We start from the raw sequence: 24,275 nt of genomic DNA on the forward strand, positions 1-24,275 counted from the left end.
GACTGCTCCCAGCAGTGGCTAAGCAGACAGAGCCATTTTCCAACAGCACCTCACACCACCTTCGCCTTTGATCTCTGTGCTCTAAATTCATCTTTCTATTCCTTTCTGTCTGCTGGAGTCAAAGGTACGCAGCCTTTTTGATGGTTAGTCCATTCTGTTACTAAATTCTCCACTCTAATAGTACCTGTTCAAGGTTGCATCGATAGAATTACAAAGGAAGGGTCTCTCCTATCACTCTCCATAGTGTCTTACTGCTTCATTTAGTTTTCTACTCAGGAGTTTCACTGTTATAAATGTTTTCTTAATTTTCCACCCTTAGACATTCTCTGTCTCCTTCATGTCCAGATCTGTCTGCACTACTAATACAAACCATTATCTCTTAAATAAAGATTGTTTAGGAGTGTTATTGTTAAATTTTTAAAGAGAGGGTGTTATTCTGTAACCTAGACTGCTTTCACACTCATTAAGCATCCTAACATAACCTCAAACTTACAATTGGTCTCCCTCACCTTCTAGGTACCAGGCTTATAGACATGGGATCAGTTTAATTTTTTTTTAAGTACTATGTAGGGAAACACCAAAGGAAACAAAGGGTATCATTACTCCTGATGAGTACAGCAATTTCTTAAAGTTCTTTAGAAAATAATTTTACTTTCCCCACATTTCCTGTGTGATCATAATTTCAAATAGTCTCACTTATTTTTCTCAAAATATTCCAGTAATTACCATGCTTCATTATCAGGACTGATATTCTAAATATTCCTTAAATTCATATGTACAGTTTGTATCACATACCATGTCTTGACATTTGTTTTTAAAACTATGCTATGTCTGTATACATATGGTTTATTGTGGTTTTTTCACTTCCCCAAAGACAACAAACATAAAAGCCGAGTAAGTTCAAAGACCAGCTGATTGGTGATGTAAAGAAATTACTGAAACTGCCAGACTTGAGCAAAGGGCAACAGACCCCCCATGAACTACTATTTTGTTCTCAGCATCTTCAGGGATTTATGGAAAGGTGAACAGGGAGTTGAGGGGAAAAGCCCCTGCCTGGATCCTGCCACAGCTGCACAGACCAGAAACTCCACACTGAACACTGAGGATATAACCTCAGCTCAGACTTGATAGATGATGATCCATGGAGAAATGGGGTGAAGGCTTCATTTCAGATTTGGCTTTGAGAGATTTGGCAAATGCCACGAGGTAAAGGGCCAGGAGATAAAGAGCATGCAAAGTGTAGCCCATGGGTAGTGAAGAGATAAGCTGACCACTTGAAATTTACAGAGACCCTGGGGGAACCTGAAATTGGATTTCCAGGTCAGTGAAGCAGGAAAGGCACTGGTGGGTAGACTGAGCTCTCAGTTCTGCCTCCAGGACAAATGCCAACTAGAGAAAGCCACTACAGTTCCTGCCTTCATGACTGACTAGGAATGATGTAAGTGTTCCTCAGATACAGGCCACGTGATCCCCTCTTTAGCACTTGTGAAGATGCAAATGAATCCTTTCAAGGGAAAGCAACATGATCCAGACTTCATAGGACTTCTCAGACACCGATTATTTAATTCAATCTCATCCTGCATGTCACTAATGAGTGCCTACAAACAGGGAAAGATGGTTCAAACCATCTTCCAGGTACTTCAAACACAAAAAGAGAGACGAGTGAAGGTCAAAGAACAAACCAAGAAGTGACAGTTGAATAGGAGGATACGCCTCCTAATTATGGTCTTCCTTGGAATTTTTACATTTTATTGGAAGGGTAACAAAAATCATATAATATAGAATTGATGTATGTTCTATATATTCTATCTTATAACTGAAGCGTGTAGCTATATTTATGAAAGTAAATAATATCTATCTATATATACATATTCAATATATGTGTAATGACATAAACTTGCAAGTCTGAGATATGTGTGCATAAGTATAGTAAGATACAATAAGTAGAAGCATAAATTCTAAGACCAAAATGAGAAAACACACAAGATTCCAGTAAAATGATGAAATAAAGACGTTTGTGTGTGGAAGCCATCAGACAGCTGTAAAAATCACCCTCATTTGGTCTATTTTGGGATGTCTTATTCAGGCTTCCCATTCCAAAGTTCGTATGATTTAAAATGTTAACAGATCTTTCGACAGCTTTTTAAAAGTGAATTGTTTCTCCATGTTCTATTGTTCCTACTTTTTATGAACTAATCTAATTTAACCAGTAACTCCAAGAAGTACTTCCCCAACACTTAGTTAGCTTACTTGCAGTGGAATATATATCTCCAAATAGTGTTTCATGATGGCACTAGACTTGAGTCTATCTCTGTTGCTAATTAAATAAACAAGTTAATACGGGGACACTTGTTTAAATAGCATTGAAGTAGCATTGTGTCTGTCATTCCTGTCTCCATCCTTACACTTCATTTTTGACCACTTGGAAAAACAAAATGCCAGACCATAAAAAACAAAGGCAAATCAACAAGTAAACAGAACCTGTGGTTCCCAACTTGATTACAAAAGAGAGTTAAAATAATTGGAGCCTTTCTGAAACAATGCTGTAAATATGACAGACTCACACAGACAGTGAAAAGGTGACAGAATTTTAGAATAAGTTGGGAAGAGTATCAGTGAGAACATATATTGTATGCTTTCTGTGAACTGAATATTTGTGTCCTAACCTCAAGGTGAAACCTTCACGAGGTGCCAGGGCCATGAGGACAGTCTTCATCAGTGGTCTTTGTAGGAAAGACTCCGAAAGATTTAGCTTTTCCTTCTGCCACATGAAGCTACAATAGACAGATGGTGTTTTCTCATCTTCTTAAAATTTTTTATCCATGCTTTATAGATTGTAGGGCAGAAAGACTTTACTCCCTTCCTCATGGGTGTCTTTATTTCATTTTACATTGTTTATACAATTATGTAAAGTAATGTTCTCTCAATTTCCTTTGGATAGCTTAGCTTAGACATTGCATAGTAACATGATTCCACTGATCTGTTTTTACTAGTTTTAATAATGTTTTGGTGGATTCTTTAGGTTTTATGTATATAAGCATATGTAATTTGGAAACTTAGAAAGTTCTCATTTTTCTCCAATTTGAATATTTATTTATTTTTTGCCTAATTACTCTGGCTAAGATATCTAGTTCCACACTGAAGAGAAGTGGTATCAGGTTTTGTTTTATTACTGGTCTTTCATGAAATTCCTTCATCTGCTTACTATCTAGCACAATGTTGTTAGCTATGAGTGTGTCTTACATGGGATTTACTGAGTTGATATTCATGCCTTCGATAGCCAGTTTATTTAGAGGATTTTAGCATAAAAGATTGTTTTTTAATGTATTTTCTGAACCATTGAAATGATCATATGATTTTATCCTATTATTCTATTAATATGCTATACTATGTGGGTAGACTTGCATTTGAAGAATTGTCCTTATATAACAAGCATAAATTCTACATGGTTATTTTAAAGTGATACTGTATTAGGCTTACTAACATTTTTTTTTAAATTTTAGGTTCAACAATGATACTGACTTGTAATTTTTCTTCAGTGTCTTGGACTAGCTTTAATATCAATATCTTAATGTCCTGTTTTCATACAAAAGCATTCCAGAGTGTTACAATAGTTTTGACTTTTAGGAAGGTGTTTGAGAATGGTTGACATCCCTTCTTTAAATGTTTAGTAGAGTTCATCAATCCACCCTTTTCTACAAAGGGAAACTTAAAACAAGCAAACAAAAAAAACCCATTTTATTTATTTAATTTGTGTGTAAATTCAAGCACCTTTATCCACTGAGCCATTGTGCTGGTCCTTCTGGGAGACATTTATTAGTGGACCAATTTCTTTAATCTTTAGTGGTTTCGGTAAGACAGAGCTTCTCTGAGTAGTAGTCTACCACTAATTAATTCCCTTATTCTTTTGGACCATTTGGGTTGTCTATTTCTTTTGTACTTAACCTTGGGAGACTGACTTGATTAAGAATCCATGCACATCTCTTAGACTTTTCCAATTTATTGGTATATAGATAGTTGTTTTTCCAGTAGTCTTCAATCTGCTCAATACACATGTATCTGTTGCAATCTATTCTCTTTTGTTTTAATTCTCATTTGAATCTTTTCTTTTTCCCATAATCTAGCTAGACCCTGAGAACATTGTTAATATATTTTTTTGAATTCTAGTTTTGTTGCTCACTTCAGTTTCATTATTTCTGCTCTTTGTTTGTTTATTCCTTGAGGAACAGCGGTAGGCTGACAGAGATTTTTGTTCTTTTTCACTGTATTTTCTGGTATTCAGATCACTTTTAGAATTTCTTTTGCTTCATTTCATAAATTTTGATATGGTGTCTCTCCATGTTCACCTTGAAACTTGTTTTCATTTTTAAAAAATATCCTGTTCAACCTATTACTTGCTCAGGAGAGTTTTGCTAAATTTTTGAATATTGGTAAATTTCCCCAAATTTCTCTTTGAGCCATGGGAAGGCAGAAGGGAGTTAACAAAGAATTTAACATGAAAAAATAATCAACTTTTTAAAACATTGATTTTAATGTTACTGCTGTGCATATGTGTGTAGGGAAGGAGTCTGTGCATGTGTATAAGTACCCACTGAGGCCAGAAACAGGTATCAGATTCCCTTAAAATAAAGTTATAAGCAACACTATTAAGAATGATTAAATAATACTAAACAATCTAAGCCTTAAGAAAAATGCTTTGTATTCTGGTTACAGCGATTCTCAAGATATAGTAAAATATACTTTGAAATACTAATTCCACCCTTTCCAAAAATATCTTTCCTTAAAAAATTGTTAACCTGTCTTATAAAATACATCTCTATAATGTCAATGAATAAAATATTTATATCAATAGTATGCAGCATATATCTCCACAGTTGTTAAGATGACCTTATTTAAATCAGCGCATTTCAGTGATTGTCAGATAAAGGTCAAAAGATGCCTTCAAGAGGCTATTGCTAACTCCATAGACTCCTGGCTTGTCTAGGAGTACTGTTCATACACGCTCACAAAGTCTACTGAAAATATCATTTCAACATCTACTGGGAAAGATGAACCAGCAGTTAACAGCATTGCCTATTCTTCCACAGGATCTGGGTTTGAGACCCCCTCATCTACACAATGGCTCACACCCTTCTATATCTCTAGTCCTGGGGTTTCTGGTGCCTTCTTTCAGCCTCTGTGGAAACCAGGCACATATACATATAAAATAAAGTTATTTTTTTCTATTTTTTATTTAAATTAGAAACAAGATTGTTTTACATGTCAATCCCAGTTCCCTTTCCCTCCCCTGCTCCCAACTAACACCCTACCTATCCCATCCCCTTTCTGCTCACCAGGAAGGATGAGGCCTTCCATGGGGGATCTTCCTAGTTTTAAAAGCAAAAATTGTACTACAAAGCTGTTCCTCTGTGTGGCACTCTATCTACCAATCAGCTTTCTCCCTAACAAATACAAGGACAGCAATAAAATAAGCAACTAGATTACAAATAACAAAATGAGATCAGAAATCATGACATAGTCACATGGCATCTTGGAATAAAAGAAAATTTTAGACATCCTGTGAATTTTCGAGTGTTCATTGTCATCTTCTAACTTGCCATACAATTTTGTTCATCATCTTGATGTTGGCTTTTTTGTGTACTTCAATGGAACAGCTCAGTTTCTACTTGAGTTTATGCTGATTCCACATCCTAATAATAGCTATGCTTGCCAGATGGAATTTAGTTGTTATACTTCTATAATCATTATTCCATATTCTTGCCACAATGTAATATTTATTTTGCTAATCTCAGTGGCAAAGCACAGTGTGATTAAATCATTTTCTCAAGATCTGCTGTGAGTAAATAGAACTGGGAAATGTTAACATCCCTTAGTAATAAATGTCTGAAAACAATCTGTTTAAAAATAAGGAGCAACTTTTTTCTAAATAAATTGTCTTATTTTTTTCTAGTGCTTATCTTTTTAAATGCTAAAATTTAAAGAATCTTCTAAGTGTAATTGGCAATGATTTGATCAAGCCACTTCAATGACTGTTCCTTATATTTAAAATAGTAATTAATTAAAAGCATTTTCAGAAGAGTCAAGAATATGTAAACAAAATCACTAGTACTTGCCAAGATTTGTATGCATACCTCAGAATTAAAAGAAATAAGTCTCTCACTGAGTCAGGGAAAGTCTGTGATATTTGCCTGTTTCTTATAATACTATTGCTTGGACTCTAACTAGACAGTAGCTAGTATGAGGCTGATAACTAGGTATCCCTTTGGGGTGTGTGTAAAAAGACAGAACTTATGTCATGCTAGAAACATTATGATATGTGCTACATAATGAGAGATCTAACTGGCTGTCTTTGATAGCATAGACATGAGTAATATTCTCCCAATAGAAGCCAGGACAGTGGGTGTTCACTTCTTGAAGCTGAACAGTGTATAGAAAAATATTTAAAACTCATGAGCCTGGGTCTTTGGAGTCCTGATATGCCATTCTGGCATACTTTTAATTTTGCATTTGAACTCTTTGGGTATGAACTACAGCACTGCCTGGTAGAAGCTTTGTAAAGAAGGCCAATTCACTTGTCTAAGTCTCTGTGATCTTCAACTATTAAATGGGAGCTTTTAACCTTGTGACCAATGACTGAAGTTCTCCACACAAAGCCAAAGTCACTCGATAATGCTGTTTGTCTAAGGCTATATGAGATTAATAATTTGGGAAAATAAATGTCTCAGAGTTTATGCCCTCTAAAAACTATAAAACAGAGTAATAACACCAGCTGCCTTGAGGGGCTCTGGTGAGAAGTGAGTGAGATAGTAAAGAATGTCCACTTTCCTTGGTTATCACTGCGTTAAAGGATGCTCTCCTACATCTCTGTCCTGTAGCTGAATAAGTACCAGAACACCTTCTAAATTTTGTTAATCCACAGGCTGAGGCCACATGAAAGTGTGGAATCCCTTCTGGTATAATGAGTTCTATTATAAAGCCTAGGTATGAAACATGCTTAATTTTTACATCATTAATTAACTGACTAAACTAAAATCTTGGGTCAATTAGAAATGAGAGCTTTCCTCATCAATCTGATTATATGAGTCTGCCTTCTCTTAAATGCATATAATAGGCTAACTTTTAGGAAGCAGGAGAAAGTTAATGTAAATATGAAAATGGTCGTGTACCACATTAATCAGACCATTTGAGCCTATAGCCTCTGAACCAATTCTACTTGACGAATTCAGAATTTGGAGTTAGTCAACTTAAACCTTTATTATCAATATGACTTGTTCACTTGTTATGAACACATAATTATAAAAGACACTTTAGGATATCAACTCAACTTAAGGTTATTATATTACATGAGAAGAGGCATAAACACAGAAAACACTACCCATTTCTGAAGATAGCATGTGGCCATGGGGAAAGCAGTACATGAAACACAGTTAAGAATACATACCTACCTTCAGTGAAAAAAAAAAAAACACAGCTTTTAGGTAAACTCTGACTCGATAAATTAGTGATGGGTTAGTTGACTATAGAGGATTAAGTTAAAATCTATGATTGTATAATATGGCTATAAGTTAGAAGAAAAACTATTGCTCTATTTGATAACAAATAAATGATATTGTTGTCCAGCTCAAGGAAAAGTTTAAGTAATGTGTGCACAGGATATTAATAAGTAACTTTTTAGTGGAGAAGAAATGAAAACAACAAACTTCACTGTCTATTGATTTCCTATCATCAGCAATTACCTGAGTCAATGGACTGCAGTCTCACTCTTGATTGGAAAGACTGATTTTTAATGATCACATGACTGATTCGATCAATAGAAGATCAAGCTGTCTATATCCAGAAAAAAAAAAGTCCAGTTTGAGGGTAAAATCCCCCGAAAATTCATCCACTGATAAAGTAACGTAAAGAATGTTAGGATGACATTTGCATTATATGGTCAGACAATGCTGACACTTCTTATGAACTAAGAACTAACTCAAGGTTACCCATTACTCTTCTATTGGGTAGAAATAAGCCTATGTTAGTTGATTGTGGCAGCGTAGGGACCCTGCTCTTACCCAGTTGCTCAGGTGCCAAGGAGTCCCTAGAGGGATTAAGGAGCATCTACCGTGAGATTTGCTAGTTTGCTCACTCCCTGAGCATAGTTTAGGAGTATGTGCAGCCCTCACCATGAAGGGCCAAGATCCTAGAGAAGGGATGCTTAATTCTTTGGTCTGGTGTCAATCTATCCTGCTAGTGATTACTTCCTCACACCATAGCATTCTATGACAACCGTGACCTCATTGTGCAGTCTGTGTCGATAAGCATTTTCACCATATCCTTGTATTCTTACTAGTCTATCTGCACACTGTACAGGAGGTGATGCTGGAGGATTTTTCTCTGATGACGCAAGAAAATGAAAGAAAACAGGCTAAATAATAATCAATCTAAGTCCATTTTTGTCTTAACCTCTGGTCAATGGCACTCATTATGTATTGGGGAAAATTATGGGGATGTCTTTTCAAATTCCATCGTAAATCCATATATGAGACTAAATAATTTGGGGATGAGGATGAATATTGGTTATTAAACTCAGCCTGACTTGAGTATCATGAAGAAAAATAAGAAAGTTAATAACATGAGGCATGCAGACTTATGCAACACAAACTCTAACATCCAACATAAATTTTATACAATTACAAGGCTGAGTATCTCATTTAGTCGTCCAAGTTTAATTTGAGAATCAGCTGTTACAGCTGGCACAACTCTCAGTAATGAGAAATAATTTACTCAAAAGCCTTGCTATCCAAGAGCCTTATAAGTACACACACTACCACCAGTGACAGCATAGTTTTGTTTGTAAGTTTTAAACTGCACTGTTGTATTTTTTCACATAAAATTTTGTTGAACCATATTATTATCATTACTCCCAACTATTTGCAACACTCAGCTTCTAATTCATTTCTAAGCAACCTACATGGATCAATTTGAGTTTTGCTTTAGAAGTAAGTGGCAAGCATCAATAAATGGCTATGTGAAATTGGCAGGACCCTTTGTCACAATATCCAGAAAATAATAGTGATAAGAAAGCGTATCCCTTCATCTAAAAATTGCTGACTAAACAAATAGCAGATGCAAGGTACAATTTCAAAAGTGGAAAATAACAAGAGGTATCCTACCTGTTGTAAATCCAGAGTAATTGTCACATAATGGTATTCTACTCCATTCTTGATACTGGGACTCTGCCACCATGTGTTCTTGCCATCAATAGCGTTCGTGATCGGATGTCTCTCTATGGTGTTGGTAGAGAGAAGGAAGAGAAAAAGTCAGATAATGAGTTTATAGCAGTCTCCTCAAAGAAAGGATGAAACAAAGTTGAAGAGGTAGAACAAGCAGCAGACAACAAATATTTAAAAAGCAATTTCTGTCTCCAGCACATCTCTTTGGCTTCATAGCTTTACATAACGTGGCAGGAAATGGTGACACATCTACGTAGAGAAGAAGGTACCAAATACTGACCACCAGCTAAAATGGAAAGCCTTAAGGATACTTCCAGGGCAATGTGCAAAGAAAGAAATAGTACAGACATCTAACTAGTGTGCTGATGGTTTGAAAAAGGCTCCTGTTGGGAAGATGCTTCAATATTGTTTGTTCACACACCTTCTTTTTTGCTGAGATATGGACAATCTAGTATACATGTTGATTTAAGATTAAATAATGCCTTTTTCTGTCTATGAGATGGTTTTGGAACAAGTCTTTAATTTGTCACCTTCCTACCATGATTTAGAGCTATATTGAGAGATTCTCCAAATCCCCTATCCAACATTTACTTGGCCATGTATAACTCATTCCAGAGGAGGAATCTAGTCAACATTGGCAAACCAGGAGACTGTCACATGGAATTCCAATGTACCAACCAAACACAGACTTTCCCTCACAAACCCAATCCAGACAGATTTGAGGGGAAACTGGAGAAAATAAAGTATTTATGAGCCACTCCTCCAACCATAGCTGTCTTTGACTACAGCTCTCTTCTTTCCTCCAAGCCAGAAGCTCTGAGATTCTGTGACTCCAGCTCATAGATCCCACAGAACAGAAATATCCCCACATCTCACAGCCCTATTACATTTTTGGCTGTGTTGGAAATTTTTCTCATATTTCACAAGTTCTAGATCTTTTCTCTAAATATGCACAGAGCACATCTGGCTGAAGATGACAAGAGAGGAGGCCGTTGATGTTCCTGTTTCTGTTCTCAGGGCTGTGGTAAAGGTGTCTAAGTCCCTCAGACCTCACGTGAAGCCACCACATCTGCCCTCTGAAATGTTCACAAAATGTTGGTGAGACTCTCTGCTACCCAGTTATCCTGCTTTCATTCTGATAAAGTATGCTCTCTTGTACCAGTCTTGGGGACTTGAACAAAGCTAATTATCTCAGAAAATATCCAGAGGCATAGTGTGGTGGTTGATTTGGATCTCATCCTAACTGAATCTGGAATCAACTAAGACTCAAGTTGCTAACACACCTGTTCAAAAACATGGATGCACCTTCCGGTGGCAACCCAGACAAAAAGAGGTCCAAGAAAAAACCTTTCTGAATTTTTGCCTTCATGTCTCTGCTTTTTCCCAGGCTTCCAACGTGCACTGAAGATCAGTGGCTCTGCATAAACCCTCCAGGACCTCAACACTGGGTTGGGACTGTTGAAGAACAGTTTTAGAGCTGAGCTACTTGGTTCTTAGCATCTTCCATGTGAAGATAGGTATTATTGACCTATCCAGATGATATTGTGCAAGCCAACATAAGAAATGCCCCTTTAATTTGACCAGTGCTGTTCTAGAGAGCCATGACACAATCCTTATTTTAAGAAGAAATAATACCCCTGATAAGTGAACAAATTTTGTCATTATGATGGTTAATCCTACCCTCTTAATTTGCCAGCCTAATCCAGGACCTGGGATATGTATTCTATCTAATGATATGGAATGAAAGACCCCAAGACTTGGTATACATAGGCATGTTTGATGCCATTTTTCTTGACTCTACCATTTAGTAATTAACTGGGCATTGACAAATCACTTAAATTCCATTTTATCTCTAAAAAAGGGATGACAAAATTCCACTCACAATAGCATTTTTCAGATCCTCAACTTCCAGGAGAAAAGTAAAATCAGAAAAAAAGCAATATGTGTGTAAGATATTTGGAAAGTTAATATAGGAATTCTACCCTCAGAATTTTATGAGTAATAGTAATTTGGAGTCTAATTTACCACCATCCAATGTACCATGAATTCAAAATTTGTTCATAAATTAATGGACATTTAGAAAGCTACAATCATCTTTAAAAAGCAATAATATCAAATTAAGGAAAATTCAGTCAAATTTACCCTTCTTACTTTTATGAAGACTATGGAACATTGCATTCATTGCCCTTATTATCACTGATCAGTGAAAACGTTTGAGGGATCCCATTCTTCAGAGGGTTGCCCATGCATGCTACTACTGTGATGAACATATTTGTGTAGTGCTGAAATAAATTTTAAGCCTGTTCAAAATTTGCATTGTTATGAATCTTACAGACAAATTACATGTAACAAAAATTGAAGGTAAAAATAATTAACAAAACTATGGTCTTTATGTGTAAGGGTCTAATAGTAATATAAAAATCATCTTTAAAAGAAATATTATAACTTAGTAAAGTGCTCATTTTTTTGAGCATGATAATCCCCAGGCAGCAGTGTTGGAAGTGTGTGATTTAAGACTGTGAAAACATTATCCCAACATCTCAGAGCCCTGGTACATTCATTTTTGGATTGTGTTGGATCTTTTTCTAGAAGAATCCTTGGAGCTCACTGACCAGCCAACATAGCTTATTTGGCAACAAGCTCCAGGCAAATGATAGGCTCGGCCTCAAAATCAGATGTTGACAGTGCCCAAGGACCAACACCCATGGTTATCCTATGTTCTTCTCATATGCAACAGGATACACACACACATCCCAAATCTGTGTACTCATACACATGAACACATGAATGCACACATACGTCAAAGTATGCTTATTAAATTTGCCATTTCCAGTTAGTGAAAATTTTGATGTTAATTTTATTTATTTAGTCTTCTATGTAATCTTCAACTAGAGACATCAACTTAAAGTCTGATATTCATATTTTAATTTAGATATGATAATATGGGACAGAATGGTAACATAACATTGCCACTGGAATTTCAATGCAACTAGGGTGCACCATGGACTTTACTTTGTACCAAGTCTTATCACATCAATAGCTCATTGTGATGGGGCATCCTGTCTCAATAATAAAAGGAAAATTGATGAACATATTTAACAATCTGTGCCAATTGAATTCTGTTGAGGCCAGGTACAATGTCACTGTATAAAAACAGCAAACAGCAGAAGCATAACTAAACATCAACAAATGTCTCTGATAGTGAGCATGGATGCAGAAATCAGCACATTAGGAATCAAGGCAACACGTGAAGGATTACTGGCATTGCCCTTCCAGAAAAATAAATGTATAAAACATTCTCATATCATCTATCTAATTCTTTTTGGTGTCGTTGTTCACATGTGTGGAAGCAAAGCATACATGCAGACACATTTCCAAACAGAATTCATAGGTTTTTGGTAATTGCCAAGAGAAGCTGTTTAAATGGGAAACTTGATATCTGCTACCTCAAGTCAAATTAATATGAAAATCAGCCAGGAAAAAGATGGAAATCTGTATCAACCACCTTAATTCTCACTTCAGTAATCATAATTAATTTGCAAATACTGATTAATTGTTGGCAGAGTTCCCTTATTAAGCAAAGATAGAAACATTATATTCTGAAAAAGAATAAACCATACAAGTCAAAGAAAGCCAACTACATCTGAAAACTGGCTGGGGAACCATAAGACAATTTTCTCAAATTGTTTGTGTTTTAATTAAGAAACACAAACTACTAACAGACAGAAAGTTTGTATTTTCTTCACTTGGTGATTAAATGCAGACCTTGTAGATTATTCTGGAAGGTTGCTGAATTTGTGGAAATTCATCATCTGTTACTACAATTTTTACTCAAGCAAATTCACATAATTTATTGCCAAATTTTTATTCCTGTCATAGTTTATTCTTTCTGAGTTTCCAGTATCAAAATTGATTTTGAAATGTAATGAAGCCGCTCACACTTAAAAGTAACACAAAGTAAATTCAGGCTGTGACAAGTTTAGGAGACTACAAGCGAACAGAGAAGAAAACCTGAAGCTCTCTTCTCATGTGCCTCACTGCATTCTGGCTTTGGTATGAAAAACTTGATGTGTCTACATCAAAATATAAGTATCTTCCGCTAAGACACAAGAGTCCCCAAACACAGAGCCCTAAAGCAGTGAGGTGACAGGATGGGTCAGTGATTCTGCAGGACCAGGATGAGTCATCCACCTGGGCAACCAATAGTCTCCACTTCATTCCTTTCCATCCCAAACGTTGCATCATTATCGCTGCTTCTATAATATTACTCACTCCCATCCTTCTCTGTTGTCTCGAAAACATTTACATATTTAAATATATTTGTTCATTTAATATACTTAGACTGCAACATATGACAATTTAAATTTTATGTTTAATGCATTTTATATTAGCAAGACATTTATCTTTGCAATTCTCCCCTTCCTATTCTCGTCTAAGCACACAGCCACACATTTCTACACTCCATGCCCACTGTTCACCTACTACCATGTGCAGGTTTCCAGGCTTTAATGTCTTAATGACAAGTGAGAAACCAGTCCCTGACTAGATGGCAATTCCTGTCCATCAGAGCGCATCTTTATTCCCAGTGAATGTACAAGTTATTATCCACCAGTTCATTTCTTTTGTGGCTTTTGCCTCTATTTCCTGGTTGCCCTGCATGTCTCCTCTGCTTCTCTGACTTCTCCTTGAGGATCTATCCAGACACGTGCAACTTCTCTTTTCACCCCACTTAGTATCTGCACCACTCATCTTTACTCTTCACTTGGCGTCATATTTGCCTGGTTACCTAGCTTGAGATCTTTTTCTTTTCCTCACCTGCCTCGATTATCCATAGTAATTTCCTTACCCTGTAAAGTTCCTCCAGGGCTCTGGCACTGGTCCTCATCTCTTAACATACCATAGCAGAGATAGAAAAACCCAAGATGTGTGCTATCACTGCCTACTCCCATGCATACACCAGAGTCACTAAAAGAATAGAACGTCCTTTCATGGATGCCCTCTATGAAATATCTTAGTTTTTCAAATACTCTGGGCATACAATAATGGTATCACAGAAGTGTCCATATAGTAATATGTATGGACATATTATATACAATTTTTTAAAATACCTACATGCTGTTCAGCTACTATTCTTTCTCTTTCTGTCTCTTGGTCCCAGTCTCTTGCTCTGTCTCTCTTTCTGTCTCTGTCCCCCCCTCTCTCCTCTTTCTCTCTCTCTCTCTCTCTCTCTCTCTCTCTCTCTCTCTCTCTCTCTCTCTCTCTCTCTCTCTCCCTATCTGTGTTATGTTTTCATTTTATGCTGTGATGAAAAAGAATCCACAAGATACAAAATCAAGTTTTCTTCCTTTCCATTCCATTAAGAACAACTCAATTAATCTGTTCTCCTTAGTACTAAGATATGGTAAAAGAACATTATATATTTGTACAAACTGCATATTACTAAGTGTGAGACTCAATGTAAACAGTGATGGTTGGATGCTAATGTGTCCATGTAAGTTCAGCAGTGCAACTTAGCACTCTAGGGAGTGTGGATAATGAAGATTGAAACGCTGTTGAGGAGGCCACACATGTTCTAGGGAAGGGATATTTTGGAAATCTTGGAACTTTTTCATTTATTTTACTGCCAATCTAAAACTGAAAAACAATGTATGAAAAAACAGAAGAATTTCAATTCCCATTATTTACTCTATTAATTTCTTTTATAGGCAATCAATAGAGATGGAGACGTGTCATTTTCTAAATCTCTAAATCAGTCTTCATGTTTAAAATTATTTTGAGGAGTTTTCGCTTTATCACAAAAACCCTTTACAAGTTAGAGCAAATTATACGTAGTCCCTTCACTATGCCATGTTATGTCATATCCTCTAAATGTGTGTATGACTTACTTTGATAACCCACTTGTTCTTCCTAACTCAAACTGCCTGCATCCATGCATGGCTTTCTCCCTGTACTTAGTTCTTCCTGGCAAGTTCTTAGTGCCTGAATTACTTCTCTCTTTTCCTGATTTCCTCATAATTTCCCTAGATCAAAGAATGAAATTTTACTTCACGCTACAGTTTTGATCATAATATATGCTCCTATTCTATGGAATAAATAAGGTTCACAGAGGCCAGCAAGAGAGCTTGGCACCCATCTTTTAATAGCCATTCCTCCATTGGTTTGTAGGACCCTTTGTAACCTGTTTCTGACTTCTATACTCCACATGTGTCTAGACTCCACCCTCTGAAAAATTCAATTCTTGTCATCTTGTACATCTTTTTACAAGGAAGCTTTTCTGTCTTACTCTGATTTTTTCCTTTCTCACCTTCATCTTCTCATCCCCTCTTCACTTATTAACCTCTTTAGTTCATATCTGACCTAGGCTACTGGCTTCATCATGGTTTTATTAGGCAAGCCTTCCTTTATACTGAGACTGAATTTATGACCTCTTTTATCGCTTCAGAGCCTATGTTCACTATTCTTTGGCTCACTAGTTGAAGGAAGGACCATACTTTATTCTCCTTGGATCTCAAGAATCATACCTAGAAAATAACTAAACAATGAACAGCCATATTCCACGAGAGTCAACACATCCCCCGAAAGCATTCTGGAGCCAGTGATCCTAGTAACTGACACAGAACTTCAACTAGTGAATTCCCCTCTGTTAGTGAACTTGTTGTATGTATGGGACTCTGACGCTAAAAATTTTTACAGAATGACTAAGAGGGACCACAAAAAGCTCAATGAAAAGAAAATTCTGGAATTCTTAGCTCACAAGTCCTTTGAATTTAGTACAACTAGGCTTCGATGTGTTTTTTATCATCCATCCCATTCAGTGCCACACAGACACATATACAATACATACGGTTTGGATGGCTGCTGTTTTGATTGCAGATTCGGCACTGAGGGTTCCTCACAGGCTGCCCTGGGACATGCTCCACCAGCTTGCAGTACATTTCAGGTCCCTTTTCCCCACATGTCGCATTGGTTGTGATGAGCGCATTGGAAGCAAGATTCAGGACAGCAGGAAATAAACCTGAAAAAGAGTGACAAGTGAAGGTAGGTCATACAATCTTCAAAATACGATTAAGTTAAGATATTTTTTCAGGGAATTCAATCACTCCAAAATGAAATAGTGTCTAAACACCTGACATGTCACTGCACTGCATCAAAAGTATGTTATTAAAATGCCATTTCTTTTACATTTTGGGTCTTAATATATTCTGTTAACATTTAGACTCTAAATTTTGATTTAAAGTCATGTCTCAAGCAGATGTTTAAAAATAACCTTTATGACTGGGCGTTGGTGGCGCACGCCTTTAATCCCAGCGCTCGGGAGGCAGAGACAGGTGGATCTCTGTGAGTTCGAGGCCAGCCTGGTCTCCAGAGTGAGTGCCAGGATAGGCTCCAAAGCTAAACAAAGAAACCTTGTCTCAAAAAACCAAAAAGAAAAAAAAGAAAAACCAAAAAAAAAAACCTTTACGTATTTGATATGATGGTATTATTCAATCTGAATCTACTATATTGCATCTTAGCTATTTAATACCCAGTATTAAGCTATAATCATATATAGTTTCTATACAATTATGTACTTATGATTTTTGTGGTCCTTTTATGCCCCAATTATCACTTAGTTTAAACTACTGCTACAACATATGCATATTCAGACTGGAGAAAAAAGACGGTGCTAAAAGATCTTAGAAACGTATTTGTTTCATGTTTCTTTGCTACCAAAACTTTATCATAGCCAAAGTAGTTAATGATCATAGGCCAGAAATCCTGCTTGAATCTAATGGAAGGATTTGAGTTATGCAGGTCCATCTCAGTGTAAAGCCAGAGAGGCTTCCTGTTCCAGCTGGGAACCCAGTAGAGGCTTTTCTTCCTCTTAGGTGATGTCAATTTTGCTACATACATATCTACAGTTTGTATTCTATGAACACCTTTCAATAACAGCACCATAGATTTAATTATCAAAAGCCCTTCTTTAGCTGAAACTGCATCACAGAGAATATATATTTGAGATGACAAATAAGTAGACTTGATTTGTACCTGGAGTATTCTAGCCACTCAGGCTGTCTCAGGTCTGTACCTATGCCAGGTAAGTCTCTATCATTTCAAAATTTCAGACACAAAGTTCTTCTTAACTGTATTCTATGCATGGTGTTTGGCTGAGCCCCTTGGACTCATTAGTTCATAGATGCTTCTGCTTTAACTTTAAGCATTGACACATGGTGAAGACAGAGTTGGAACTCAGGCCTATTTACAAGATGGAGCGATGACATACATGTTGACTCATAAATATCAGTCTGTACCAACTGCCCATATTGATAGAACCATCTCTGTTAACGCGTATCTGCAATATGCCAGACCCTATTCTGGACATGCCTGCCATCACTCTAGCACTTTTCATCTTCATGGACTAATCTGTGCCACAAAACACCCATGAGATCTCCATGCTACTTTATCAAGCTGCTATGCAACGTGTCTGGGAGACAGATGGAAAGCAGCAGGGTTGTGCTTCACAACCAAAGCATCTGACCCCAGAGTCTAGACTCTCAACACCGCCACAATGTGATGTGAAACATATGTTTTGCCTTCATTCGTAGCCTTAGTTGACCTTAGGATTTCACTGAAAGAATTTTTTGAAAAGGAAAACCAGAAACAGAATTTAAAATATTTCATTTCACTCACATGTATTTGATTATTAAATTTTCTTTTTGATCAGAAAGAACAATAAAAACATAAACATATTTTAAATATTGCAGTTGGTCTCAAAACTTTAGAATGAGGAAATAAATTAAAAGCTGTCATACATACATCACTCTAAATTGTTCTAAGTAAGCAATATCCTTAATTCCTTCTGTTTCTCTAGTCTCTAAATGCCCCGGCTCCCTCCTTCCATGACCCTTCCTCCTTACCATTCTTGTTTAAGCTGGTTTTCAGCTAGCAGCCATTTGAAATTTACAACTTCTCCTTATTTTCTAGCACTTTCATATTTCCTTCTTTTTCTTAATCCCATTCACTAACTCAAGCAACCTTTCTATTGGCACCACTCGCCTCAACATCCTCTGGCCCTCACACAGTGAATCATTCTGTTCCTGTGATGTGATCAGCTTACATGATCACTGTTCAGAGAAATACTAGCCAGCCACAACAATACCATATTTATTTCACAAAAAAAAACAATCCTGTGTTTTCCAAAAAGTAAAAAGGCATGCATTATATTTTTCATTTTATCTTCTCTACATACCAAATAAATGTTATTTGAAATAGTCTGCCATTTTGTGAAGCTATGAAATTGCAAATTTTAAATAATTAGTCTCCAGAGAACTTCTTCTGTATCTCAGATATTTTATTCTCTAGTTTAGTAAATTATATATGATGGAATAAATGAGGTTCATCTAGGTGTCTTTCTCCTCTGTTGTTCTGCACCATTTTCTGCTACTGTAAAATTATTCTTTCATCAAAGGTATTTTGTGCATGCACTAAGCCATATATCCAAAAAGTTGAGAAATACTAAGAAGAGTTTCATGGGGGAGGGAACCTTAATGAGCTCTTGGGAGAAACTGAAATTTTATTTTGTAGAAAAACACAAGAAAGGAAAGAACAAGAGCCAGAGGAAATGGTATCTTAATTGAACACTGTTGACAATATTGTTGTGATTTAAGAAAAGCAGCACACAAGAGAAAGATGCCATGCAACAGGGTTCAAGCAGAGGTTTTTTTTTTTTTAATTAGGGAAAGGAATCATAAAAAGGGGAAAGCAGAGCAGGGAGATTGGCCTCTGTGAACAGGAGATAGGCAAAAGGAGAGAGAGGGGGGGAGGGAGAGGGAGAGACAGAGACAGAGGCAGAAAGAGACAAAGAGAGAGACACAGAGAGAGAGACAGAGAGGGAGAGACAGAAACAGAGAGAGATAGAGAGAGACAGAGAGAGACAGAGAGGGAGAGAAAGAAAGAGAGAAGAGGGTGGGAGGTGTGCAGGGCCCTTTGAAAGGAGAGCTTAGTGAATGTGCACAGGTGGTGCTCTTATAGGCTGCAGCTGAGGGTATAACCAGTCAGAACCCCAAAGACAGGCCAGTACAGATGACTAAATACTAATATATATGGTCACTCTTAAACTGTCAGAGTATCTGAACCTGCCTTCATCCTAGCACATAAGAGAATATAGTTAGATAGGTATGTGACATGGATTTAGATGCGTGTACCACACATAAAATACACATGTTAGTTCATCAAAGCAGACATTTATGTTTGTCTTCACTGGTCATTTATTTTCCTTATTTCTCTCTTCTTCAAATATTTAAAGTATTAAAAGATAGTGTAAGAAGATTTGTTTGGTTTTCTGCTTTGAGGAGAGCTGTATCTTTCTTTCTGTATAGTAACATGAAGCTAGGTAGGTCAGCTCTGTCTAATGCCTTCCAGGAAACCAGTTTATATGTACAAAGCTATCTTTGTCCTGCTGTAGACATGTCTAAAAGTTATACGGGTTATTGTGAATTTGGTTATGAAATTCCATGTCATTTTTTTCTAGAGGAGTATATGGATAAAATGAATGAAGAAGATAGAGCCTTAAAAGGATTATAGATGCATAAGTGACACTGATCAAGAAACTTTTTTATGTTCCTCATGGTGTTTAATTCCCAGTCATCCTACTGGGCAAATGCAGTTTATAAAAACAATATAGTTCAAAGAAGATTAATCAACACTCAGTTAAGGCTGATAATGTAATTTGAACCTAGCTCTGAAAAGTTCATAGTGCTTGGTGAAGGGTTAGACCCTGATCCTATGAAAATCTCACCAGTTTATATACTTCACAAAATAAATAACTTAGTCACCACTCCACTATCACTTCATAGGGTTTTTATACAATACACTAAATATATTAATGAAATTTATATCTAGCCTCTTTCATTTTTCTCTGTTGATTTGTTTCTACTATACTTATTCATCATTTACTCAAAATTAACCTCTTCACAGTATAATTGCCTTGCTTCAAGGTCAAGGAGCAGTAGCTTTATCAAATATTATTACTATTTTGCTGTTTGGTTTTTAAAAACCAGTGAAGTGTATTGATCTTTGAAGGTCCTCAATTAGTTGCTAATGAACAATTCAAAGAACAGGTCGATATTTGAGCTTTTATTGAATCTTTGGCATGTTGTATTATGGATTACAATGCTTTTTCATTATATGCTAAACCCCACATTCATCCCTTCCCAAAAGCAGCAAGGTGACATCTATTGTCATACTTGATAAGGGTCACCTGCTAAGATTAGGTAAACATTAGGAGTGTAAATGAACTACAAATAGCTGATGAACAATTTAAGAATATTGACTTTCAGGTTCTTAATTCAATTTAAGATCCTGTAATTTTAATGACATCAAACCCAGTGGTTGTTATCCATATAACCATGATTGATGTTTTTCTGAGTAGACTCTAAACTAAATAAATTTAGTTGGGTTTACAGTTATAAAAGATAAAGTATGATGTAAACCAAATGAATATTCTTTATCTATTGTGTATATGAGAAATTATGGCATGCATACTACAATAGACAATTTGGGAAAAGTCTAGATCTAAATAAGGGACAAATAAAAAATGTTCCCTTGTGGCAAATATTTAGAAAACTCACTGCAAGTTGACTAGTTTTTCTGGGCATACATAAATTGTTTGCTTGTTCATAATGTGGCATGTCCATATATATCGGCATTAGTATGAATCAGAACTGTGCACTAATGGTGGGTGCATTTTTAAGCCTACTTAAGCTCCTTTCAAAGAACAGGGTGTAGGTTCTGATTGGACCAAAGCTTCCATAGATAAAAACTGTGAATTCACAAAATAACTGATAGTCTGTTGACATGGGAGCTGTTGTGGAATCAGAGGAACTGTGAATATTAAAGTGAGAGGAAGAGTGTGTGCACTCAAGAAGGAAATGACACAGGAACTTTTCACAACATCCACTATTTCATTCCCTGGAAGAATCAAAGAGCAAAACTGAGGAGCGACAACAGCACTCAAGTGATGAGGGAAATGCTAGAACAGGGAAGACCACAGAAAACGTGACTCCAAATCTGCTTCCAAACTTTGTCCAAAGGTTAGATGCCAAGAACTCTACTCCAGCAGGGTTTGGAAGGCTACAGATTTGAGTTTGAACTATGAATACAGTTAGTCAACAGCTACCAACAAAGGAGATGGGAGAGCATTCTTCACAAGAACATAACAGAATCCAGAGGTTCTACAATGAATATCTAACAAAATCCAATGTGCATGAAAAAAATATCCCTAGACAAAACAATAAAATTTAACTCAAATTTTAAAAGGGGGAGTCACCTGTTTGATCACTGCTGAGACCAAACAAATATTGGAATAAGCAAACAACTATTTCAAAGCAATTTTTAAGCTATGGTAACTGATATAAACTCATGGACAGTGCTTGCAATGGCAAGAAATTTTTGAATCTTTTTATCAAATTTGAAATGACAAGCACATAATTCTACTATCTGAAAATTTTAAGTCAATTAAGAGAAAATTTGGGTAAAACAGGAAAAAAAGGAACTTAGAGACAAGTGAAAAAATTAAAAAGTCATTTATATAAACAGTCAAACTGAGTCTATAGGGGTATCAATGGGAAGTAATTGCTGCTGTGAGTGGCACAGGTTAACTGGGAAGAGGTTTAAAGGAAATCCTGAACCTGCCACTCCTCACAGTGGTTTGCATTCTAGAGCATATGCAGCTGTTAAAACTTGCTGCTGCCTGCAGTGAGTGAAGGTCATATTCAGGAATGGTTTATGCGTTTCATTGCAGGTAATTTTAATCCAAAATAGAAAGTATGACAACACTTAGCTCCTGTTAATGATGAATGTGATACCACAGTTTTCAGTTATGAAAGGCTACTTCAAACTCCAAACTGGAATAAAACTCATATCGAAAAATGAGGTGGATGTCAAGTAGATGCATTCATGTAAATAGATATGAAAAATGCAAAGAGAGCAAAATGTTAATTTCAGAATCCCAATTGTGAATAATATTTTATTTACCATGTAAGATTTTTTTTAAATATTTTTATTTGAATTAGAAACAAGATTGTTTTACATGTCAATTCCAGTTCCCTCTCCTTCCCCTACTCCCCTGACACCCCCCAACTAACACCCTACCTATCCCATACCCTTTCTGTTCCCCAGGGAGGGTGAAGCCTTCCATAAGGGGTCTTCTGAGTCTCTCATATCCTTTGGGATAGGGCCTAGGCCCATCCTGTGTGTCTAGGCTCAGGGAGTATCCCTCTATGTGGGATGGGCTCCCAACATGCATTCCTATGTTAGGGATAAGTACTGATCCACCGCAAATCAAAACAACTCTAAGACACCATCTTACTCCTGTCAGAATGAATAAAATCAAAAACACCAATGACAGTCTATGCTGGAGAGGATGTGGAGAAAGGGGAACACTCCTCCACTACTCGTAGGAGTGCCAACTTGTACAGCCACTTTGGAAATCAGTATGGTGATTCCTCAGGAAAATGGGAATCAGTCTACCACAAGATCCAACAATTCCACTCTTAAGCGTATACCCAAAAGAAACACACAACATACACTCATACATTCACATAAGGCTGTTTTTTTTGTTTTGTTTCTTGTTTGTTAGTTTGTTTTTGTTTTTCAAGAAAGGGTTTCTCTGTGGCTTTGGAGGCTGTCCTGGAATTAGTTGTTGTAGAACAGGCTGGTCTGGAACTCACAGAGATCTGCCTGCCTCCACCTCTCGAGTGCTGGGATTAAAGGCATGTGCCGCCATTGCCCAGCCACATAAGGCATTTTTTAAGTCTGTAGGTATGACCTATATGTAAGATTCATCTTATGCTTTGGTTTCAATCAACTTTCAAGGTCAGCACAAATAAAACTTTAAGTTAACATTTCATAAACATATGAATGGATGATTGGATGCTACAAAGGAAACTGTCCTTTCAAGTTCCTCAGAACTAGGTTAGCTCAACAGAGAGATAACTGATAGCAAACAATTTCTCCCGATACCCAAAATCCCACAACCAGCAGGAACTCTGCTTTCCAGTTCCAGTTTTCTTTTCATATAATTAAAGCATTTTGACTTTGGATCATATAAAATACACAAGGCTTGCCTTGTGAAGAATGGCATGAGTCGGTGTAGAATAACATTCAGCGCAGTGGCTGAGCTCTGTGTGGGGGTGTGGTGGTGGTGGTACTGAGTGTATGAGGTACTGTGAGAGGTGTCAGACTGTGAATGGTGTAAGTGTATGTGTGGTCCTGTGTGAGTGTGTGTGTGTATGTGTGTGTGTGTTCCTTTGATTGATGTGGTACTATGTTTTATCCCAGTTTGGATATCCCACTTTTCTGCTGACTTCACAGGTCCTATTGCTCATTTCCAAACAGCTTCCTTCTGAGAAAGCACTCCTTACTGTAATCTGAATCCTTGCCTTCCTCTGACAACTGTATTTCTTCTGATCGCTGAGTAGGTCCACAGTAGTCCACTGAATCCTTCTTGCTCATAAAGGGACTTGCAATTCATCCCATATCTCTCAGCAACTCCTTTTCCAAGATTTCCATAACCCTCCTCTTCAATATACTCTTCTCCAATAGGGTGTGACTTCATGAAGATCACCAAAAGTGCTGACTGATTCAGTCATTTTTATGCCCCAAATTTCTACCATTCTCTTCAAGTAAGTAATTATTAGCCAGTGTGAATTGCAATCTGCTGGAATTAGGAATGTTAAAAAGTATTTTGTAAATGTTTTCATCTAACTTCATTACTGTAAAATATCTACTTCCAATTCATTAATTTTGTCTCTCAATTAAATCTACTATACACCATATGTAGTAGTTAAAGTTGCCTAACTAGACTTTCCTCCCCTTGATTTTCAGCAGTGTCATTGAAGTGATCTTTGTAAAAAAAAAAAAAAAAAAAAAAAAAAAAAAAAAAAAAAAAATCCTGTTATAAGGCATTTGTGAATTGCCAGTTACATACAGCATAGCAGTCAGACTCCATGGTCAGCTACATATTAATACCAGACTGCATGCCTTCCTATACTCAAGTTGGCTGACATCATCCTGTTTACA

The 24,275-nt window shown here is 36.6% G+C and overlaps 1 protein-coding gene across 4 annotated transcripts in view; it reads right to left on the reverse strand.

Annotated features, from left to right (window-relative positions):
• Positions 1–24,275, reverse strand: part of LOC100771923 (laminin subunit alpha-2) — a 541,373-nt gene that overhangs the window by 398,909 nt on the left and 118,189 nt on the right. For all 4 annotated transcript variants that reach the window (XM_035440328.1, XM_027402872.2, XM_027402871.2 and 1 more), the window contains exons 2-3: positions 16,060–16,230; positions 9,156–9,268 (exon numbers count right to left, since the gene is read on the reverse strand). In XM_035440328.1, the coding sequence (XP_035296219.1) occupies positions 9,156–9,268; positions 16,060–16,230 (284 nt within the window). The remainder of the gene's footprint in view (positions 1–9,155; positions 9,269–16,059; positions 16,231–24,275) is intronic.

Source organism: Cricetulus griseus, chromosome 2 (assembly GCF_003668045.3).
Source record: "Cricetulus griseus strain 17A/GY chromosome 2, alternate assembly CriGri-PICRH-1.0, whole genome shotgun sequence".
Taxonomy (NCBI): Eukaryota; Metazoa; Chordata; class Mammalia; order Rodentia; family Cricetidae; genus Cricetulus; species Cricetulus griseus.